Genomic DNA, 21,121 nt, shown 5'->3' on the forward strand with positions numbered 1-21,121 from the left:
CATACTGGCCGCTCCTTCCAGCAGCTCCCATTGGCCTGGAGCAGCGAACCGCGGCCAGTGGGAGCCGCGATCGGCTGAACCTGCAGACTCGACAGGTAAACAAACCGGCCCGGCCCACCAGGGGCTTTCCCTACACAAGTGGCGTCCCAAGTTTGGGAAACACTGAGATACTCCATTTACTCTTGAATACTATAGTGGCGTTCATTGGTTTCAAGATTTCTTTTGTACCACTTCATACCATTTTTCTCGAAGCAGTGTTGCATGTATTGTCATAGTGTTTGAGGACTATTTTGTAAATACGAATATAGCTGTATAAATTAATAATATGTCATAATCATACCAATTCCCCCTATTCTGAGAGACGTGCTCTCATCATCTGCGATGCAGGTGCATGAGTCAGGAAAACGTAGTTCATTTTATTAATAGGAGTTCCTGGTTAAGGGTGATGAACGTTTTTTTAGGAAGCGTCAAGGGCACCACAGCACTAGATTGGAGCGCTTTCATTACACTCTGTATAAATCTAAATACATAAATACAATTTTTAAGAGTTACGGAAGTAGCATAGGACCAAACCATTGTGGTGTCCGAATAAAATTAGCTACATCATTTCATGAATACGGGGGACAATACCTTTTAAATAATAGGTTGCAAGTACCCTTGATTGTGCAAAGATATTGGGCCAAATGACCCTCTGTGATGCAGTACCTTGGCACCAGACCACAAATGTAAGCTGACCCCAAAGCTGATATAGCTGACCCAGGGAGGATAACCCCACTGCAAGCGTGATCTTCTGGTGGCATAGAGACAGAGCAGGAGCTTGTGTACTTTCCTGATGCTGATCTAACAGGGAAAACAGGACAAGATGGAAAGGGGTATGGCCAGCATGCCAATATCCTATGCAGAGCCACAGCTGTTTTCTGTCCCCTGCAGCTAGTTTAAATAGGACAGTCCTTAGGTTCCAGGGAAAGGAAAAAGTATTGGGCTTGTGCCCTGCTTTTTTAAAGGCCTGCTGCCATGGAAGATGGTAGGGGCTATAACTTTCAGGCAGCACACTGTTTCCTGGGGGGAACTGTTTGGAAGCGACACCTCCTGCAGAACTGTCTGAGAAGCCATGAGGCAGAAGAAACCCTGTGGCAGGCAATCACAATAAAGCTGGAGTTTGTTAATTACCCCTGTGTCAGAGTCAGAGCCTCCATGGCAGAAGATCCACACACAACGAAGCATAAAACATAGGAACGTAAGAACAGCAGTACCAGGTCACACCAGTGGGCCATGAGCAACAGTGGCCAAAGCCAGGTACTTCAGAGGGAGTGAACAGAACAGAGCAATTATCAAGTGATCCATCCCCCTGTCGTCCACTCCCAGCTTCTGACAGTCAGAGGTTTAGGGACTCCCATAGCATGGAGCTGCATCCCTGACCATCTTGGCTAATAGCCATTGATGGACCTATCCTCCATGAACTGATCTAATTCTTTTTTGAATTCTGTTATAGTTTTGACCTTCACAACATCGCCTGGCAAAGAGTTGCACAGTTTGACTGTGTGTTGTGTGAAGAAATACTTCCTTTGGTGGCAGTGGTAACTGTGTCCTAGACAGCAAGAGAGACCATTCAGAGTTGCACTGCTGAGAGCAGAACACTTCTCTGAGTACAAAGTTTTGTTTTAGAAGACAAGACCGATACAGAAGATGGAGGGGTTGAAGCCTCCAGCGACATTAAACCTGGAAGCTAAGAATTTAGCTCAGGCATGGAAGAACTGGAAAGAGGAATTTAATCTCTATGTAGATATCGCTATGGCAGATAAAGAGGAGACTGTGAAAATAAAACTGTTTTGTTACCTGATTAGAGAAAGGGGGAGAGGGATAAGTGAGATTCTCTGCGCAGAATTTCCCCGAGGTCAATGCACCTTAGAAGCAATAATGGACTGTTTTGATAGTCACTGTACCCCCTGTAAAAATGAAACGATGGAAAGATACACACCTCTACCTCGATATAACACTGTCCTCGGGAGCCAAAAAGTCTTACTGCTTTATAGGTGAAACCGCATTATATTGAACTTGGTTTGATCTGCCAGAGTGCGCAGCCCTGCCCCCCCCCCCCGGAGCGCTGCTTTACCATGTTATATCCGAATGTGTGTTATATCGGGTTGCGTTATATTGGGGTAGAGGTGTAATTTCTTTAGTTGGGATCAAGCAGTTGGGGAGGGTCTAGATAAGCACAGCAGCAGTTTAAAAGTGCTAGCAGCCTGTTGTAACTTTCAAAATATTAAAGACTCGCTGATAAGAGATTAGATAGTGTGTGGGATACAAAACTCACAAGTACGAGAGCGGTTGCGGAGGGAAGCTGACTTAACTATAGAGAAAAGCTTGGAGATATGCAGGGCTACAGAACTGTCCAAGGAGAGGATTAGAACCATGGAAGGACAATCAGCAGACACTGCCCCTGCAGTACATAAGAAACAGAAATCAAAATCAGATACAACATCAATAGATGACAATAGTACAGACACATGCAAGTATTGTAGGAGAAAACATGTAAGACAGAAAGAGAAGTGCCTGGCTTATGGGAAAAAATGCCATATCTGTGACAAATTTAATCATTTTGCAGCCAAGTGTTTGTCCAGAGAGAAGAAAAACAAATCCAAGCTACACACAGTAACTGAAGAGAGCAACAGTGAGCATGAGGGCATTATGTGGTTGACCAAACAGCTGGTAAACAGTGCAAGAGGACCCTAGTGAGTATTAGAAACAGTTGTATGCAGCCATGTTATTTGGGAGGAAAGTGATACTGTTTCAATTAGATCGCGGAGCAAGTTGTAACATTATCCCCGACCAATCTGGTGAACCCAGACATATGGTTAGAAGAGACTAACCAGCTGTTAACAATGTACAACCTTACCACTTTAAAGCCCATGGAGAAACGTAAAATTAAATTAAGAAATCCAAGGAACACAAAGAAATACAGACTGGATTTTGTGGTCATAGATGAGGAGACAGCAGTACCACTTCTGGACAGCAAGGCCACTTAAGCCATTAACAGGATAAAAGTACAGCTCCAGAACATAAAGAAAGTGGATAGTGGGTTGACTGAAGATACCTTGGATGGTATTACCTGGGACCAGGAGATGATACAAAGGGAGTATAGACATGTGTTTCAGGGAGGTGGATGGCTAGATGGCGTTTATAAAATAGAGATGAACACCAGTTTGAAGCCAGTTAAATTGCCAAAAAGAAGAGTACTTGTTGCATTACTACAGCCACTGAAAGACAAACTGCAGAACCTTCAGAATTGTGGAATTATACAGCCTGTAGAGAAGAGCACAGACAGGATAAACAGTTTTATGGTGGTAAGAAAGTCATACAGAAGACTGAGAATATGCATAGACCCAAAGCCTTCAAACCAAATTTTAAAATGGAACCACTTCCCTCTGACTACAATTACAGATCTGTCTAAAGTGAGACTTTTTCAAGCATGTGATGTAAAAATGGATACTGGCACATCGAACTGGACGAAGAATCAAGTTACTTGACAACCTTCGCAGCTCAGTTTGGGAGATACCAATAATTAAGGATGCCGGTGGGAATCAGTCCTGCACCAGAGGTATTGCGGAGCAGATTGACCCAAGCATTGGAGAGCCTGATGGGAATCCACACAAGAGCAGATGATGTTCAGACAGTGGCAGAGGGTGATAACTCAGAACAAGTACAATGAGATGATGACTACAAATTACTACAATTATAACAGAGATGCAAAGAAAATAATACAAAATTGAACTTAGACAACCTCAGGACGAGAGTAACCGACGTGCAATACATTGGACATTTGCTGATCTCCAAAGGCCTGAAAGTAGACCCAGAGAAAGTGAGGGCAATTAGAGAAATGTCAAGATTCAGCAGTATTAAAGGAGTCCATAGATTCCTAGGAATAGTCACTTATTTAGCACAGTGTTGCAGCCATCTGTTTGAGAGCAGCAAGATCTTGAGGCAGCTGACACATTGAGACCCCTTATAGGAGTGAATGGACCAACACAAACAAGCATTTTGGAAAGTAAAAGAGAGCTCCCGTTTTGAAATATTACAATACAGGGGAACCTCTGATTCTGCAACGTGATGCATCCGAGCTACCATGCTGCAAGGGGACAGCCTGTTGCGTTGGCAAACACAGCACTGTCTGTGACAGAGAATACCTGTGCTCAAACTGAAAAAGGAGCTGTTAGCAATACTCTTGGGAATTGACAAGTTTCACCAATGCACTTACAGTCGCACTGTGGACCTACAATCTGACTATAAACCTCTCAAGTGCATTTGGCAAAGCCATTATTCAGTGAACCAAAGTGCTTACAGCAGATGATGATGAAATGCAGACGTATAATGTACAGATTAAGTATTGCCCAGGCAGAGACTTGGTGTTGGGAGACACGTTGAGCCATGCATACCTACCGGAACCCAGCAAGGAAGGATCCATAGAGGCTGAGGTGGAAACAATAAATATGGTACTAATCTATCTCCGACGAAAGATGGAAAGAGATACAGAAAAGTACCGAGCAAGACAGAATACTTCAGACATTGAAACTCATGATCCTATAAGGATGGCCAATGACAAAAGACCAAGTACCTAAAAGGGATAACACCATTCCTTCTGATAAAAGACAAATTGTTTATACAGAATGGCATTATATTTTGTGGAGAAAAACCAGTTATTCCAGCAGCTCTTAGGAATGAGATTATGCACAAAGTTCATTTGTCACATTTGGAAACTGAAGGTTGCTTCTATGATCATTTTAGACTATTATTCCAATTTCTGGGAGATAGACTATTTACCAAACACAGGAATCCAGAACTGTTATATGGACTACAAAAGCAGACTTTGCATGGTATGGGATACTGGATATCATGGGTGCCGATAACGGACCACAGTTTGTTTGAGGAGAGTTCTGGAATTTCAGTACGGACTGGGATTTTGATCACATAACATCTTCACCAGGGCATCCTGAACCATGCTGTACTAGAGGAGGGTGGATTGTTAACAGACCTGCTCATCTGAGGATTTTGTGTGATGGACTTCCAAGTTGTACGGGTATATAGCAAGACAAACTGATCAGGTAATGAACGCAGTAACCTCAAGAGTGGTCAGCATCTGAAAGGAATATATGCGTTTATGTTATCAGTTATTGCCGGGGTGTGTGACAGTTTTCTTGAAATGAGAGGGGCTGTAACAATATGGAAGTGCTAGCAGACACTTTCAGGCAGCGTACTGTTTCCTGAGGGGAATCGTTTGGAAGTGACAGCTCCTGGGGAACTATCTGAGAAGCCATGTTTTAATCAGCCATGTTTTAAGCAGCCACAATAAAGCTGGAGCTTGTGAATTAACCCGGTGTCAGCGTGAGGTCCTCTACGGCAGAAGATCCAGACACAACTAAGTATAAAACAGGGGTGATGCCTCTCCCCCAACCTCTCAAAACAGGCTCATAGTACTGAGTAGGGTTCTGTTTCTTTTAATGGCTTGCTTCCTCCATCCCATCCCCAGAGGAAGACATGCTACTGCCTTCTGTGGGCTACGGCTGATTCTGCTCCAGTTGGCTGCCAATACCTCTTACTCAGAATGTCTCACCGCCGAGAGAGATTGGATGCAGGGTGTGTGAAGAAGGGGTACCAAGGAGTATTACCTCACCCCAGCCCCATTGCAAAGGCAGGGTCCTCAGAGCTATGAGGCACAGGGTAGGAGAGACATGAGCAAGGGGGTGTGGAGCAGAACGGCTGGGAGGGGACAGAATGGCTGTGGGTACCTGGGTGTGCAGAAGGGTGTGGGAATGCTCTGGGGCAGGGCTGCTGTACAGTGCTGGGTGGGACTGAATGAGTGGTGGGGTTCCGGGGAGACTGAAGAGTGACAGAGTGCTATTTGTAGGGGTGGGGCAGAGCAAAAAAGTGTGGGGAGAGAGACCCTAGAAAGTGGGAATGAAGCCTCTGAAGGAGAGAGGACTATGGAAAAGCCTACCACAAGGTGGGAGAGAGGAGGTCACCCGAGGCCCCGAAAGGAGGGGAAAAGGAGAGGAGGACCCAATGTGAGAGCGACATGGAAAGAGATAGATGGAGAAATCAGGGAAAGAAGGGCCCAGGGGTGAACATGAAAGGAAGAGGGACCAGCTAGGAGAGGAAAAGACAGAGACTGGGAGGTGCCTATGGGATGAGGAGAGGGACCCCAGGAAGGAGAAGGGTGCAGACCTGGAAAATACAAGAAGGATCAAGGAGGGAAGAAGGCCCTCAGGACAGAGATGGAGTGAGAGGGGAGAGACTGAGGAGGAGAGAAGATAATTGGCCAACTACCTGCAATGCCTACTGGACGCTTGCAAGAATGAATGCCATTGTCAGAGTCAGCATCCCCCCCCGCATCTTTAAGCCTCAGTGAGTATTCACAGCGCATGTCCCAGACCCCCATCCCACCCCAACTAGTAACATTAAATAAAGAAGAGTAGGCTTGACACTCCCGATGTAGCCATAGCGAAAAAACAAGCAGAAGCCTTTTAACAGAACACAACAAAAACTCTAATTAAAAAATCCCTTCAAGCCTCCTTTATACCCCATAATGAAGCAAAAAATGGCAAAAACCCCATTTAAAAACATCCTTTGCATATAGCACTTAATTCTAAGGACATTACCACAGTAATATCTGTAATAACTAAGTAAATATTTTAATATAGATCTTACATACTAATGTTAAACAATATACAAATATATTTTACTATATGCACCTAATAATACCTGAAGGCTTCTGGGCAATTTTTGTTGTATTTGAAAATAGAGGAAGACATGGTGTTGTAAGGGTGAATGATGCCTCGTTTTAATAAATCATTTATATTACTAGTTTGCACTAATATAATGCCTTTCCCCACAGAATCTAAAAGCTCTTTTGCAAAGTTACTGTCTCTATTTTGCAGAAACGATAACTCAGATATTAAGACCTGTATTTTCACTACTACTTTTAGTGCCCAATGTGAGAAAATGAAGTGTCTGAATCTAAGCAGCCAAAAACTGAGGTGCACAGAAGTTGTAAATATGACTAAAAATTTAGGCTGGAGTGACTTGCCCGAAGCAGCACAGTTAATCAATGTAGGGAAAAAGAGCCCAGTCTCTCATTCTCGTTCTCCAACCAGTAGACGTTCTGTCTCCCTATTTATTTCTTTAAATTTATATAATGTAGCTCTAGGCACCCATTCATAGTCTGGGTGCCTATCATAGGTAAACACACAAAATACAAAAGGACTGCTCACAGATGTAATTACCCCATCCTTCAAACCACTTCCTCAATACACTGAGAAGAGAGAAGGAAACATGGGGTTTGCAGCATGCCTGACACGTTAATAAATCCAGGCTCTGGCAGACAAAGAGTTTATAATCTTGACAAACTGAAAATCTGTCTAACATTCAGTATTGTACGCACCATATGTGCGGAGAATTTCCCTACTTTTCTCATCTTTGTAAGATTTTTTTAAAAAAAGACATATGATTAACCCACTGTGTGACATTCTTTATAAACACTGTTAGCGTCTTAATTTGGCTCTCAGAATAAACATTGCTGCTTGGGGGAAAAAATAAAATATTACAATGGTTGATAAACAATCACTAGTTGGTAAATAGTCTAAATGACAAATGATATGTAAAAAAGTCAATAAATGACATATTTAATGAGTCAAACCTACATGAGAATATTTGTCATAATTCAGAATACTTCCAGTTTGTTAATAATCACTGTACAATTCATCCAATATTACTTCAGCATCCAATAGCAATTTGGTATTGCATAGATCTATATATATGGCTTTTGGACATTGAAGTAATACTGGATTAATTATAAAGTGATAGATATATATATATATACACACACACACACACACACACAGTATCTAGGTATATATAACATACTAATCAGCATAGTATGTGAACTTCTGAAGAGAAATATGGGAATAACTCCTCCCTATTACAAGCAGCTAATGAAATTTATTTTGTCCTTCTGACATAAATTTGAAAGAATATGTGCCAACTAGAATAACAGGTGGGTTTATTTTTTTATATTTGAATTTCTGCAGTTTTCTTAACTGATGTTCATATTACATAATTGCATATTTAAGTATTCTTTTAAGTATTCCTTGTATGATGTATATTTTAAAAACAGATACACATTATTATATATACTTATTACTTATGTATTCACACACATTATTTATACACATATACTATATACATATTAATCATGATAAACACAGAACTGATCGGGCTGCAATTGAAGTCAATTGCAAAGCTCTTTGTGAATTCAGTGAAAACAGGATCAACCCTCTTATGTCTCTTTTTGGTTATGTTTACTTTAAAAACATCAGAGTGGGTTGAAGAATAGTCTTCTTTAAAGGGTCTCTCAATGCAGATTTGATTATTAAGACATGATATCAATATGATTTCCTGGGGGTAAAAGGAGACCAAATTTGGCCAAAAGGCTTCAATCTCTGTTTTGTAGTTGTTTTTATTCAGTTTTCTTAAAAGAATCCAAATTGCAAAGATAAGGCCATCTTATATATAAGTCTTATGATATATATTTAACGTCTCTATTATTTTTTAGCTTTAAAGAGCAGTCGTTCATGTGAATCACAGCAGAGTTTAGATAGTATGTCCCTTCATGCAGAAAATGCATTATATCAGTATGTGATAATTATCAGAACTCTTTGGCATAGAGAATATTAATTTATTGTCTTGAATAATAAAACAAGTGTTATTCAATCAGTTTCCAAAACTAAACATTAAATAGACTAGTGTTTAAATGCTTAAATCTTGAACACACACCAAATGCATTTTGGACAACGGAGGCAATTTAATCTAAACTCTGTATTCCAAATTTTATATCATTTACCTTCTTAAGATTTTCCTTTATTTCTGCCTTCAGTGTTAGTTAGGAGTAACTGACAGTTAATATATTCAGAGCTCTCCATGGTAAAAGCAATTAGCGTATTACGTTGGAAAATCAGAACCACTGTTGCTGAAAATGTCTGATTCCACAGAATTGGACGGAGCAGCTGCGGAGCGAAAGAAAAAAAAAGTGATGATAACAGTGCTCAATTTGTACCAGGGCTGGCCAGGGCTAAGTCCCAGCATCTTTGGCTTGGCAGTTCATAGCCCCGGCACCTCTGGGCTTGCCACATCAGTTATGAAAGTAAAACAATTTCTTGAGCCCCACACCTAGGCTTTCGTTACAAATTAAGCACTGTACGATATCAGCCATCTCCTTCACCTTCATCTAATGATTTTACTACATTACCCTCTCTAAGGAAAACAAAACAAACAAACACCCTACAGATATTAACTGAAACGCTAAATAAACATGATAAAATTGTAAATTGAAAAGACATTACTTTTTGTTTAAGAATATACTTATTTCCCATGCACTATTTTTGGGGTATGTTTTTCATATTTTTACTTGAAAATACACACTTCTCAATAGCTTTATGTTCATGAAAAAGGACAGGTCTTATTTAGTTCTGTTGGTAACAGTATTAGATTATTATACTTAATGCATAATATATATTTGATACATCTTTTAATCACAAAACGTTTCTCAGGCCACAGATTGTGCTTTCTTTTCTGTTTTGAAAGCACTTTCCATACCACGTGAACTACAGAAAATAAACAATAACGAAACACTTTTCTATAATATTATATGCTACTTATGTCTCTGGATTTTTCTCTGAAAATTAAAAGGCTTCTTCAAAAGTAACTTCTCATCCAATACTAGTTGTAAAAAATGTATCATCCTTAATATAATAACTTTGATATTTCTCTATTCTGAAGCTATTCACAAACATGACGCTTGATCTACATTTAATGAAAGTGTCAGTTCTTTAGCAAATAAGAACATTTCTAAATTCAGCCAACTTTGAAATTTTTTTAATGTTCTGATTCATTTTAGGGTTTTTTTTAAATGGCTCTGGGCGTAATGGTTGTAAATAATATTAACAGAATTCTGCCTTTCATTTATTCACATAGTTTAACATGCTCATCAAAGAGTAATTAAACAGGTAAAATCAATAGCATATGGAATGTTTCTTAAACTATAAAAACCCTGGTTCACAAAAACAACCACAACCACTACATGAAATGAAGTGAATAGTTAGTTTAAAATAAAATTTAAGTAGATCTACAATTTTTTCACTTTTTCTTTTGTTATGGAAATATTTGTGTTTTAAAATTAAACTTTAAAAAGACCACAAGAAACTACTAAAATACACCATTATACTTAGGAGATTAAAATATGGCCAGTGTTTTGGAGAGGACAGAAACCAGTGTCACTTCCACGGTAGGAAGAGACATGATGACATTATGCAATCTTACCTTTTTATAACATTTAAGGGTGCCAGTAGGAGGTGCAGCCAGGAGCTGTTTTTGGTGTTACGCACACACCTCCCTAAAACATCCCATTGACATTCTACCTGCTTTCTGCATGCGGACTATTTACAAGCTTCCTCTTACAAAGTCATTACTTTAGGAGTGGGTTAAAAAACAACCCATATTCAGGACTGGAGGACAGGTCACAAGGTCTCTTGCATTACACGCACGGAGTGTAAATGGCAAATATCATCAGTTGATGTTTATGCCATATGTTCTCGGTCTCTTCACATACCATCACCGCAGAGCCAGACCCGTACAGATTCACTCCAAGGAACCCTACAAAGGAGGAGGTCCCAATCCAGTTAGGCAAATTGTGCAAAAAAAATGGATATACATCAACGAAATATCAGAATGGTTAATTTTACAAGAGAACAATGGGAAATTGTACTTTGGTCTAAAAGGTCAAAAAATAATCTCCAAATAATCAGTGTTGTCGTTGTCAAACTCAAAACACAGAGACTCACATAATGTGTGTCATTTAAAATTTCTGTTCCTCATCGAATCAGACATTTTCAGAAGATTTGCGACCTCCCAGTAATTCAATTATTGAGAAAATAAATTACTGTAAAAATAATTACTGCTATGTCGTTAAATGGAATTGCATTCAACAGTGTTAATATATTGTTGATTAAATATATGAACAGTATTTAGCATGAGACACGGAACAGTGATTCTGATCCAACGGCATAAGGGAACAGAAAGTTGTGCATTTTTACACCATATTTAGAAAGTTGTCTCATCAATCTTTCCTCTTGGCCATTTCCTGCTCATAGAAATCACTCCTAAAAACAAGCTTTTCCTCTTTATACACGGGATAGAACTTTGGTTACTCTTCTCTGGATGTCAAAATTACTGGCTCTCTCATATTTTATGTTGTTCCAAGATTCAGCCATGAAAAAAATGCTATTGTCCTTCCCCCATCCCAAAACTGCAAGCTGCCCTTTGATAGAGTAATAAAGGAGCTGCTGTCCCTCGTCCAAAGATCAATATAACCCGACTGTGCCTGTGCTCTCTAAGGTGCGTAGAACTCTGGAGTCAATCCGCTCACTCCCTTTACAGCTAGTTTCCAGCTGTTCAGCTTGCCCGCCCCTCTAAGCTCTTGGGAGAAGCAAGTTATTTTTTAGCCTTATTTAGTAACAGTTGTTGGGAGCCCATAAACCTTCCACAACATGGCCGGCATTTTGCAGCGTACAAGATTTTATTACCGAAGATGCCACTTCCAAAATTATGATTTATTTAAAATATAAAAGCAGACGCTGTGCTAAACTGGTGTGTGAGTTTCCATGATTGACTGTTCATGAACCATAGTTTTATAATGCATAAAGTTTACACCAAGCTGAGTACCGAAGTGTCCCTAACTATCTTTTGTACCTTTCGTTCTCATTATCTGCTTTTCTGTCTCCTAAGTATCAGAGGGGGAGCCGTGTTAGTCAGAATCTGTAAAAAGCAACAGAGGGTCCTGTGGCACCTTTAAGACTAACAGAAGTATTCGGAGCATAAGCTTTCGTGGGTAAGAACCTCACTTCTTGTACTTGCATCTGAAGAAGTGAGGTTCTTACCCACGAAAGCTTATGCTCCCAATACTTCTGTTAGTCTTAAAGGTGCTACAGGACCCTCTGTTGCTGTCTCCTAAGTGTCACTTATTGTAAAACACCTCACCCGATATCGCTCCAAAGAAGAAAACTATTCACCTAATTTAGGATTTCGCTCCCACTAAGGAGTCATAGCTCTAGAAGTCGGATGGGATTGTTATTAAAAAGGGGGAGCGCCTAACAGAGTGTTTCTCTGCATGCACTCAACTTCATCGGTGGAAAACAGCCTAACATTCTATGGGAGGAAAGGCAATTAGCAAGGCCTAAAGCACTTTCTAAAGCTTCACTGTGTCTCTCCACTCAATCTAACGTATTTCTCCTCACTTTATCCTCTGTATATATCAGGGGTCGGCAACCTTTCAGAAGTGGTGTGCCGAGTCTTCATTTACTCACTCGAATTTAAGGTTTCACGTGCCAGTAATACATTTTAACGTTTTTAGAAGGTCTCTTTCTATAAGTCTATAATATAGAACTAAACTATTGTTGTATGTAAAGTAAACGAGGTTTTAAAAATGTTTAAGAAGCTTCATTTAAAATTAAATTGAAATGCAGAGCCCCCCGGACCGGTGGCCAGGACCCTGGCAGTGTGAGTGCCACTGAAAATCAGTTCGTGTGCAATAGGTTGCCTACCCCGGTATATATACTGTACTAAGTGGGACGCGGAGATGCAAGTCAGCTTTTGTTTAAATTTGAATGATCTTGATCAAAAATCAAAGCAACCATGAATCTGTTTCATGTAAACCCTCTCTAAAAACATAGGAAACACCTACAGAGAGCCTAGCCAGAAACTAGGATCAAGGTCTTTATGTCCAACAACAAAACCAATCCTCACCACTGCCTGTCTATGACTCGCAACTGAATACCGCAGGCTCCTTCTTGCTTCCAGCTGGTCAGCCAGTCTGTAGCATGGGTGAGTCCAGCAATGTCTTTATTATATCAACCCTGGTTGTGTTTCTCTTACCAAGTCAAAATGGGCGGATGACAGAGTAAAGCAACACAAGTAACGTAAGCAATTTGATTGCAGAAAATGTTATCCAGTATGAAGGCCGTGCCTGGAGTAGTTAGTCTAGTACAGGCAAAGATTCAATTGTTCAGCCGTATAGATGCCCTCAACTGTTGTCCAGATTTTCACCTATTGTAAACCATTTCCATTTCACTCAGTACCTAGGGCAAAAAACGGCCCTAAATCTAGGATTGCCAGTTGTCTAACCATGCAAACCCAAAGACATTTGCCCTGCCCCTTCCATGAGGCCCCACCCCTACTCACTCGATCCCCCCTTCCTCCATCGCCTGCTCTCCCCCACCCTCAGTCACTTTCACCAGGCTGGGGTGGGGGCATGGGAGGGAGTGCGGGGTGCAGGCTCTGGCCTGAGGCAGGGGGTTGGGGTGCAGGAGGGGGTGAGGAATGTGGGCTCTGGGAGGGAAATTTGGGTGTGGGCTCTGGGCTGGGGCAGTGGGTCGGTATGCAGGAGGCGGTGTGGGTTCTTGTAGGGAGTTTGGGTGTGGGAGGGGGCTATAGGCTGAGCATGGGGCAAGGGTTGGGGTATGGGAGGGGGTGCAGGCTCTGGGAGGGAGTTTGTGTGCAGGCCCTAGGCTGGGCAGGTGGTTGGGATGCAGGGGGTTGGGGTGCAGTTCCCGGCCAATGGGAGCTGCAGAGTTGGCACTCAGAGTGGTGGCAGCGTGCGGAGATCCCCTCCCCCCCCCCCTCCATCCCCCTGGCCCCAGGGGCTGCAGGGATGGTACTGGCTGCTTCTGGGAACGGCACGGAGCCAAGGCAGGTAAGACAGCCTACCTTAGCTCTGCTGCCGCACCACACTATTAGCTCCCCAAATCTCCCAGTTGGCTGAAGTAGCCTCTGGGAGATAGAGCGTGATTCCAGGAGACTACTGGTGAAAACAGGAAGGTTGGCAACCCTCGCCAAATCACAACATTTCAGATAATCTGGCAAACTTCACTGTTGTGGAATGTTGTCTCTTTGCCTAGCTACTGAATTCAAACACATCTGTGCTGAACTACAGAGGCTGGTTTTATCCCATTGTAGAGAAATCTGCCCCTCAGAATACAACAGTGTAAAACTGCATTACAATGCCTCTTTCCATTCCCCTCGCAGCCTCACTTTAAAAGGATGACAGAATTACCCTGCAAGACTCCCTGCTTTGTTTTATTTTTGAAAGTTAATCAAGTTGAGAGATGGATTAGTGACCGAACAGCCCCATAATCCTTGCTGTGTAAAGTTAGACCTGGGAGCCATTTCACTGTTTTCAGATGGGAATTGTGGTCTAGTCTCAACAACATCCACACATATGGTCTTCCAGCATGTGTGCCCTTCTGTTAGGGTAATATGGCGCCTGCAGGAGTCGATTAGACTCTGGCCCAAGGGAGTTCACAGGCTCTTCTTCAATTGCAGTGGATGTAAGAGAAAGTAATTAAGACCACCTGTAGTGTGAACAAAATGGAAGACGAAGTAATGCAGTACAGGACAAACTGAATCCGGCAGAGCAGAAGGCACAGATGGAGAAGTCAGTCAGCCAAAGGCAGTACAATCAGCGGGTGAAGAGCAGTGGTTGTATGTGGGACACCACACTATTCCCTGCGTAACACTCGGAAAGCAAGAAACTTTGCCCCTCTTGTTCTGCCTTCTCTTCCACACCCTCCAGAGTTAAACTGCATGCAGAGTAACATCAAAGCCGACTGATTCACAAGTCAGGAAATTTTGCTGAATATATTTTGCATGATTTTCCAGTTTGGAGGGACAGTATTATGCAGTATATTCTCTCGCAAACCCAAAGTCTGGAGGAAATATAAGACCTTATGCTTCAGGGCATAAGGCACCCTTTGAATAATGGGAGTTAGGATGAAATTTCCCTATTGGCATGTAATACCATGCCTACTTCAAAGTTTACTTCACCTTCTTCTGAAGCATTTGGTACCAGCCACTGTCAGAGAGAGGATAGTGGGCTGGACAGAATGATGGTATGATCCACTATAGGAATTCTTATGTTCCTATCGTACATATAAGCTTGGAAGAATTTGTTTTTATTTATAACTTTGATGCATAATGGCAATGTTTAATTTTAAGCTTTTTTCAATTTTTATCAATTTAAATTTTCACAGGGTGGGAAATTATGGGGGGGTCAGACAATTATTTAATAACACAGACCCTGAGATTCAAAAAATTAAAGCTTTATAACAATTAAAACAAACTGTCAACATCATATGTCAAAATATACAAAATAAACAGCCTTAAATCAAACTCTAATAAGGTCTTAAGCAACATTTTTCTTACTTTGCCTATTGGTAAATTTTGATGGTTATTGATGAAAATATTTTTTGTTGTTTTGTGTGTGTATGGTGAAATCAACGTTTATCTATATTTACTGATAAAAATCTATCATTCCAAGCATGAGTATATATATTGTATGTCGTTCCTTTGAAAAAAATCACAGTAAAAATGTACTAGTCTTCAGACTGTAATTGGGTTTGATCCAAAGCGAGCCCAGCTCCAATTTTAACCTCAATTAATCGATTCGTAATAAAGAAAGAGAGAAGAGGGAAGGGAATACTCCAAGCAAATTTCATGTCGAACAGTCACACACAGCACAGCACACAGTCATACTCTCATTGAGTGGTTATTCTCTAGACTTTCTTATAGTAAAAGACTCAAACAGATTTTTTACAAATATTAATAGCCTTTCTGGGGTCAATATCGTACCCTGGGCTAGTCTGTCCATGGGACGGCAACTCAACTGCCTTAAAAAAACCTCAGACAGACTAATTCCTCATCTAACTTGCTTACAACATACATAGAATCATAGACTTTAAGGTCAGAAGGGACCATTATGATCATCTAGTCTGACCTCCTGCACAATGCAGGCCACAGAATCTCACCCACCCACTCCTGTATCAAACCTATGTCTGAGCCATTGCAGTCCTCAAATCATGGTTTAAAGACTTCAAGGTGCAGAGAATCTTCCAGCAAGTGACCTGTGCCCCCTGCTGCAGAGGAAGGCGAAAAACCCCCAGGGCCTCTGCCAATCTGTCCTGGAGGAAAATTCCTTCCTGACCCCAAATACAGGAAAGCAAGAGGGCTTTCTTATGTGTCAATACCCCACGTCGGAAATAGCAAACTAGAAATACCATCTAGAGGATTGATGGTGTAACAACAGACATTGTTACATATGTGAACAGGGCCCATACCTGCGCTCAGGGACACAGGCCGAACTCACATTTAAGTAGTCTGTCAAATTTGCTTAAAGAAGAAGAAATTGGAGATGGAAAATACCATTCAGATCCATTTAGACCATCCACAGACAAAACTATGGACTGCAGCAGTTACAACCACTGCAAGCTCTCAGGGCCACATATTCCGTCTCCTCTGAGCTATGAGGTTGGGATTGTATATAATGTAATAGTAATAATACCTAGCTCTTATATAAATAACTCTATTCATTGGTAGATAACAACATGCTTTACAAAGGAGGTCAGTATTATTATTCCCATTTCACAGACGGGAAAACTGAGGCACAAAGCAGTAAAATGACTTGCCTAAGGTCACTCAGCAGGCCAGTGGCAAATCAGGAATAGAAATTGAGAGCTCTCTCCACTAAGCCATACTACCTCCAGGTAATCTACAGTGGAAACTTGGTGACATTCTATAGCCTGTGTTATACTGGAGGTCATAAGAGACGATCTAATGGACCCTTCTAGCCTTAAAATCTATGAATTTATTCAGTTATGTTTATACAAACTGAAACAGAAGTCTTAAATTATCAAGTTTCAGAGTAGCATCTGTGTTAGTCTGTATCCGCAAAAAGAACAGGAGTACTTGTGGCACCTTAGAGACTAACACATTTATTTGAGCATAAGCTTCATGAAGTGGGCTGTAGCATAGCCCACAAAAGCTTATGCTCAAATAAATTTGTTAGTCTCTAAGGTGCCACAAGTACTCCTGTTCTTTTTAAATTAATAATTGACCAACAGACAATTAAGCAGATCTGCAAGATTCCTTCTGCTGATCTGACCCCCATATGCTGTCCCTGTGGCTACTACAACACTTAGTAAACAATAATTAGTATTAGGAAAATATTTAATGTATTTTTAGTGTGACTTAGCAACTGAAAACAAGTAGAGTTAACACCACATGATCAATCAGCTCTCCATGGACCACCAGCAAGTGCTCCCAGGATCACAGGTGGAGACTGTTACTTTGGAGAAACCAATTCTCTAAACTTTCCTATTAACTATCTGTTTCCATCTAAGGCCAGGAGAAGGTCATCAACAAGTGACATCACAGCACCGTCTTTACCATGGCCCAGCGTGAAATCAGATTTTGCAGTAATCAAGACGTTGGCAGAAGGCAGGGGCTGCTGGAGCTTGCAACCATCACCTGCTTAATAGACGTTCCAAGAAAAACAAGTCTGGAAACTGGTAGTTGGCTAGGCAGGATTAAACACAAGCTTCTCCAGGATTCAGGGTGTTAGCAGTTTGCAATTTCAGCAGGAAGATGGAAGCACAGATAATCTTAATTATCATGGAACCAAATGTTCACTAGCCATGAAATGCAAGTGTCTGTTTCCTAGGTAGCCAGATGGACAGTCCTCAGAGCTTCTGATTGGATGACTGGCCCAAATTCCATCAAGGTCGGACATTCTTCCTAATTCTGATACTGTTTGCCTTTAGCTCAGTGAGACTCTCTGGTTCCATCAGTTTTGTCCCTGAAGTAGGATGAGTGGTCTTTCCTGCAGGGCTGGGGAGTGTTTAGTCTCCCGTTCACAGCACAAAACATTTCTAGTGATCATGATCTGGACTAAGTAATTGTGTCTGAAAAGAAAATAATAGTTTCCTTTTGACTGCAGATGATATCTGTAAATAGGCCCCAGTTTCTCCATGGATTGAGACTGAGCGTCACAGGGAATCTATGCCTTCTTGCTTCATTTTACATAGTTTGCTGGAGAACCATAATTACATTGGTTGTTACACCTTACCAATAGCTTAAATCAACAGATGGATGTGGTCACACTGTCTGGAGTGGTTCATGACTGAGTGCCAACCTCAAGGCAGACTGTCATGAAGCAGGACAGACAACCCAAAATGGTGGTATGTTCTATTATTAGATTTCACCAACCCAGTAACAAATGTGAATTCCTGAAGCACTGTAACAGTCTTACCATGGAGTCACAGACAGTCCCCATGGGCATGCCAGTCTCCCTTGCCACCCAGGCAAGCTGGACTTAGTGATAGTTGGTTGCTATATACCAAAGATCACAAAAGATTCAGGTTGCTTCCAGTACCAAGAGACCAGTCACTTACCCTGGGTCAATTTGTACCTCAGATCTCACACCATAGACAATGCTCGTAGCCAATTCTATAATAAATTAACTAAGGATTTAACTAGGAAAAAGAAATGAGAGTTATTTATAGGTTAAAGCAGGCAAACATATATATGCAAATGATTACAGTCTATGGTTCCAAAAGGTGACAGAGTTGAAGCACTCAATGTTTTTTAGGACTAACCCAGGTTGACCCTGGGGATCTCTGCTTCTATTTTGTAGCTCCAGCCCTGTGAGAGTCCAAACAGCAAAAGAGATTAAAAGCTTGCCTGTCTGCAATCTTTATTTCCTTCTTCCAGAATTCAAGCAGATGGGATGGAAAAAAGCATGTAGCCGCTTCATCGGTGTGAAGGGGCAGTTAGCAAGGTCTTTGTATTGTGATGTCCCACAATGGCCCTTTTAGATTTGACAGCCTTGATGAGCAGAAGACAATCCCTCCTGACAGGTTCAGCGTTCCAGAGCAAACATTTTTTACAGTTATAAAGCAAAAACTTACAGATGACCTTATCATACGTGATAAAGGTTTTATAAGTGAGGTTCATACATGCAGCAACTTTCAAGAATTCCATAAAGTATAAACACATTGTTATAAGTCCAATACCCGTCTTAACACACAGGTGAAACACTCTGGTTTCCAGCAATGAATTTGTCAGTGCTTGGCTGAGGCCAAGCGCCAACACCCGATTTACCAGCATCACAGATGTCGTGTGTCATTAGTTCACTGTGTTCTATTGGGAGGACAGGATTTGCCCTCTGAAGTCGAATGGGACCAAGGGCTTCTGGAAATGAACTAGTTTAGCTGATGCATTGAAATAGTGACAGCAGCTCCCTCAGAACTCTGTTTTGAGGAGGGAACGGTCTGTTCAGGCGTGTGGAATGCTGTGCACACTTCTGGTGCTCAACCTCAAGTTGAAGAGGTGGTCTGTGTTGTGTGTGCCAGGCTGTGTGGCACAAATTGGAGATAACTTAGAAGAAGTCCATGGGCATAGGCAGCGCATGAGTCTTCTGTTTGGGGAGGCTTACACGCGAGCACCAGAAGCTCCCTAGCGCCTGGACCATGGCCCTGCCCCTGAGGCCCCACTCCGCCTCTTCCCCTGAGGCCCCACCCTTGTTCTGCCTCTTCCACCCCTTCCCCCAAACCCTCCCACCCACTCCTCTCTGTCTCTTTCCCATGTTCTCCTTTGATGCTCCCAGTATTTGATTGCTGTTTTGTCATTTCCATCACTAGCTCCATTGCAGCCTGTGGCGAATGCTGCAGTACTGAAGAAAGTGATGCCAAGGAGGAAAGACAACTATCTGCATGCTTTGGAGTGCCTACATCGTCATGGCAGACTCCACCAAGGTGGTGGACAGGAGGGTGACAGACAGACTGGCATCATAGGACTCCCTTCTTCAGTGCACTTCACATTTTCTTCTTATGAAGAGTGCTGATCTGGAGCTGAGAATACGGGAAGCATAGTGGAGGGCTTTTCAGCCACCCAAATCTCAGATGAGGAGAGGGTGAGAGAGAAAGCAATGAACGATGTATGGGGTTTTAAACCTGATTCTGCAGTTTGAAGGTTTGAGAGGTTTGAAAGCAGGACTAGAGGCAGATTTAGAGCTGCCCTAAGAAGATAACACAGGGGTTAAACAGAAGACAGAAATATCAAGGCATACGTGAGCAAGGTGATTAATGACAAAACATTGTGTTTTTAAAAAATTAATCTGAAGAAAACGTTGTGGAAGTATCTAAGCAGGCTTTCTTATCAGCTGAAACTAAAGATGAACTGCCTGACAGTTTACTACAAGAAACCTTGGTTTTCAATGCGGAAGTGAATATATAGATCAGGCTTATAAAACTGCAAGAGCCGTGCCAGAAACTTAGAAAACCAAACCTATGCCCATCATTTTAATAACTGTCATACTGTGATTGTTCCAGAGGGCACTTATGCTGATAAAGACTGCAAAATCTGAGGAGTAACTCATGCAATGTGTAATTCTCACATTTTCCCACCTGTTGCTAAAGTCATTTAAGAATTTATTACCTGGGATCACACATATTCAACCAAGGAGACTTCTCCAAAGAAATCGGAAAACGAATAGGGATAGCTCGCTCAGCCATAGGCTCCCACACGAAAGCTTGAAAGATCGGTGGCATCTCACAATGTAAGAAGGTTTGATTGGTGAAAAGTTTGGGTTTTTTTCCATAGGGACTCAGACTTATGGATGTGAATTCTGGGAAACTAATGCTTCTGACAAGAAGAAAATTGAAGCCTTGGAGATGTGGTGCTGGCAAACACTCTTGTGTATCTTGTGGATGGGAAAGATGACAAATGCTTACATTAGAAATATTATTGGAGGGAAGCAGACTCTGCTGTCAGAAATCCCAGCAAGAAGATGGATGGATAGTGTGCAGCAGATTGCAGAGAGGTCAACTGCTGAGTGTCTGAAGTTATCGATGGATCAAGAAGACTTCTGAAAGTTCTGCTCTGAGGTCACCAGTATTCAGACCTGAATAAATGGACTTAGCTTATTTATTTACTTAGCTAAAGTCAAACCAAACTGCATTATCTTCTTTATTTAAAAGGAAAAAAAGGACAAGGTATTCATGATTTATGTTAGTACTGTGCAAAACAGAGGAGTTTTTAATGGAAAGGATGAGCAAATTAAAGTTTACCTGCATTCTTTAAAAAAAAGAAGAACAGGAGTACTTGTGGCACCTTAGAGACTAACAAATTTATTAGAGCATAAGCTTTCGTGGACTACAGCCCACTTCTTCGGATGCATCCGAAGAAG

The 21,121-nt window shown here is 41.5% G+C and overlaps 1 protein-coding gene across 9 annotated transcripts in view; it reads right to left on the minus strand.

The window, feature by feature from the left end:
* Positions 1 to 21,121, minus strand: part of RBM20 (RNA binding motif protein 20) — a 157,024-nt gene that overhangs the window by 40,293 nt on the left and 95,610 nt on the right. Inside the window, exon 1 of one of the 9 annotated variants that reach the window (XM_034775220.1) lies at positions 5,030 to 5,134. The exons of the other annotated variants lie outside the window; for them this stretch is intronic. Coding sequence (XP_034631111.1) covers positions 5,030 to 5,037 — 8 coding nt within the window. The 5' untranslated portion in view covers positions 5,038 to 5,134. Of the gene's footprint in view, positions 1 to 5,029; positions 5,135 to 21,121 lie in introns of those variants that run through there. 9 annotated transcript variants of the gene reach the window in all.

This window comes from Trachemys scripta, chromosome 7, assembly GCF_013100865.1.
Source record: "Trachemys scripta elegans isolate TJP31775 chromosome 7, CAS_Tse_1.0, whole genome shotgun sequence".
Taxonomy (NCBI): Eukaryota; Metazoa; Chordata; order Testudines; family Emydidae; genus Trachemys; species Trachemys scripta.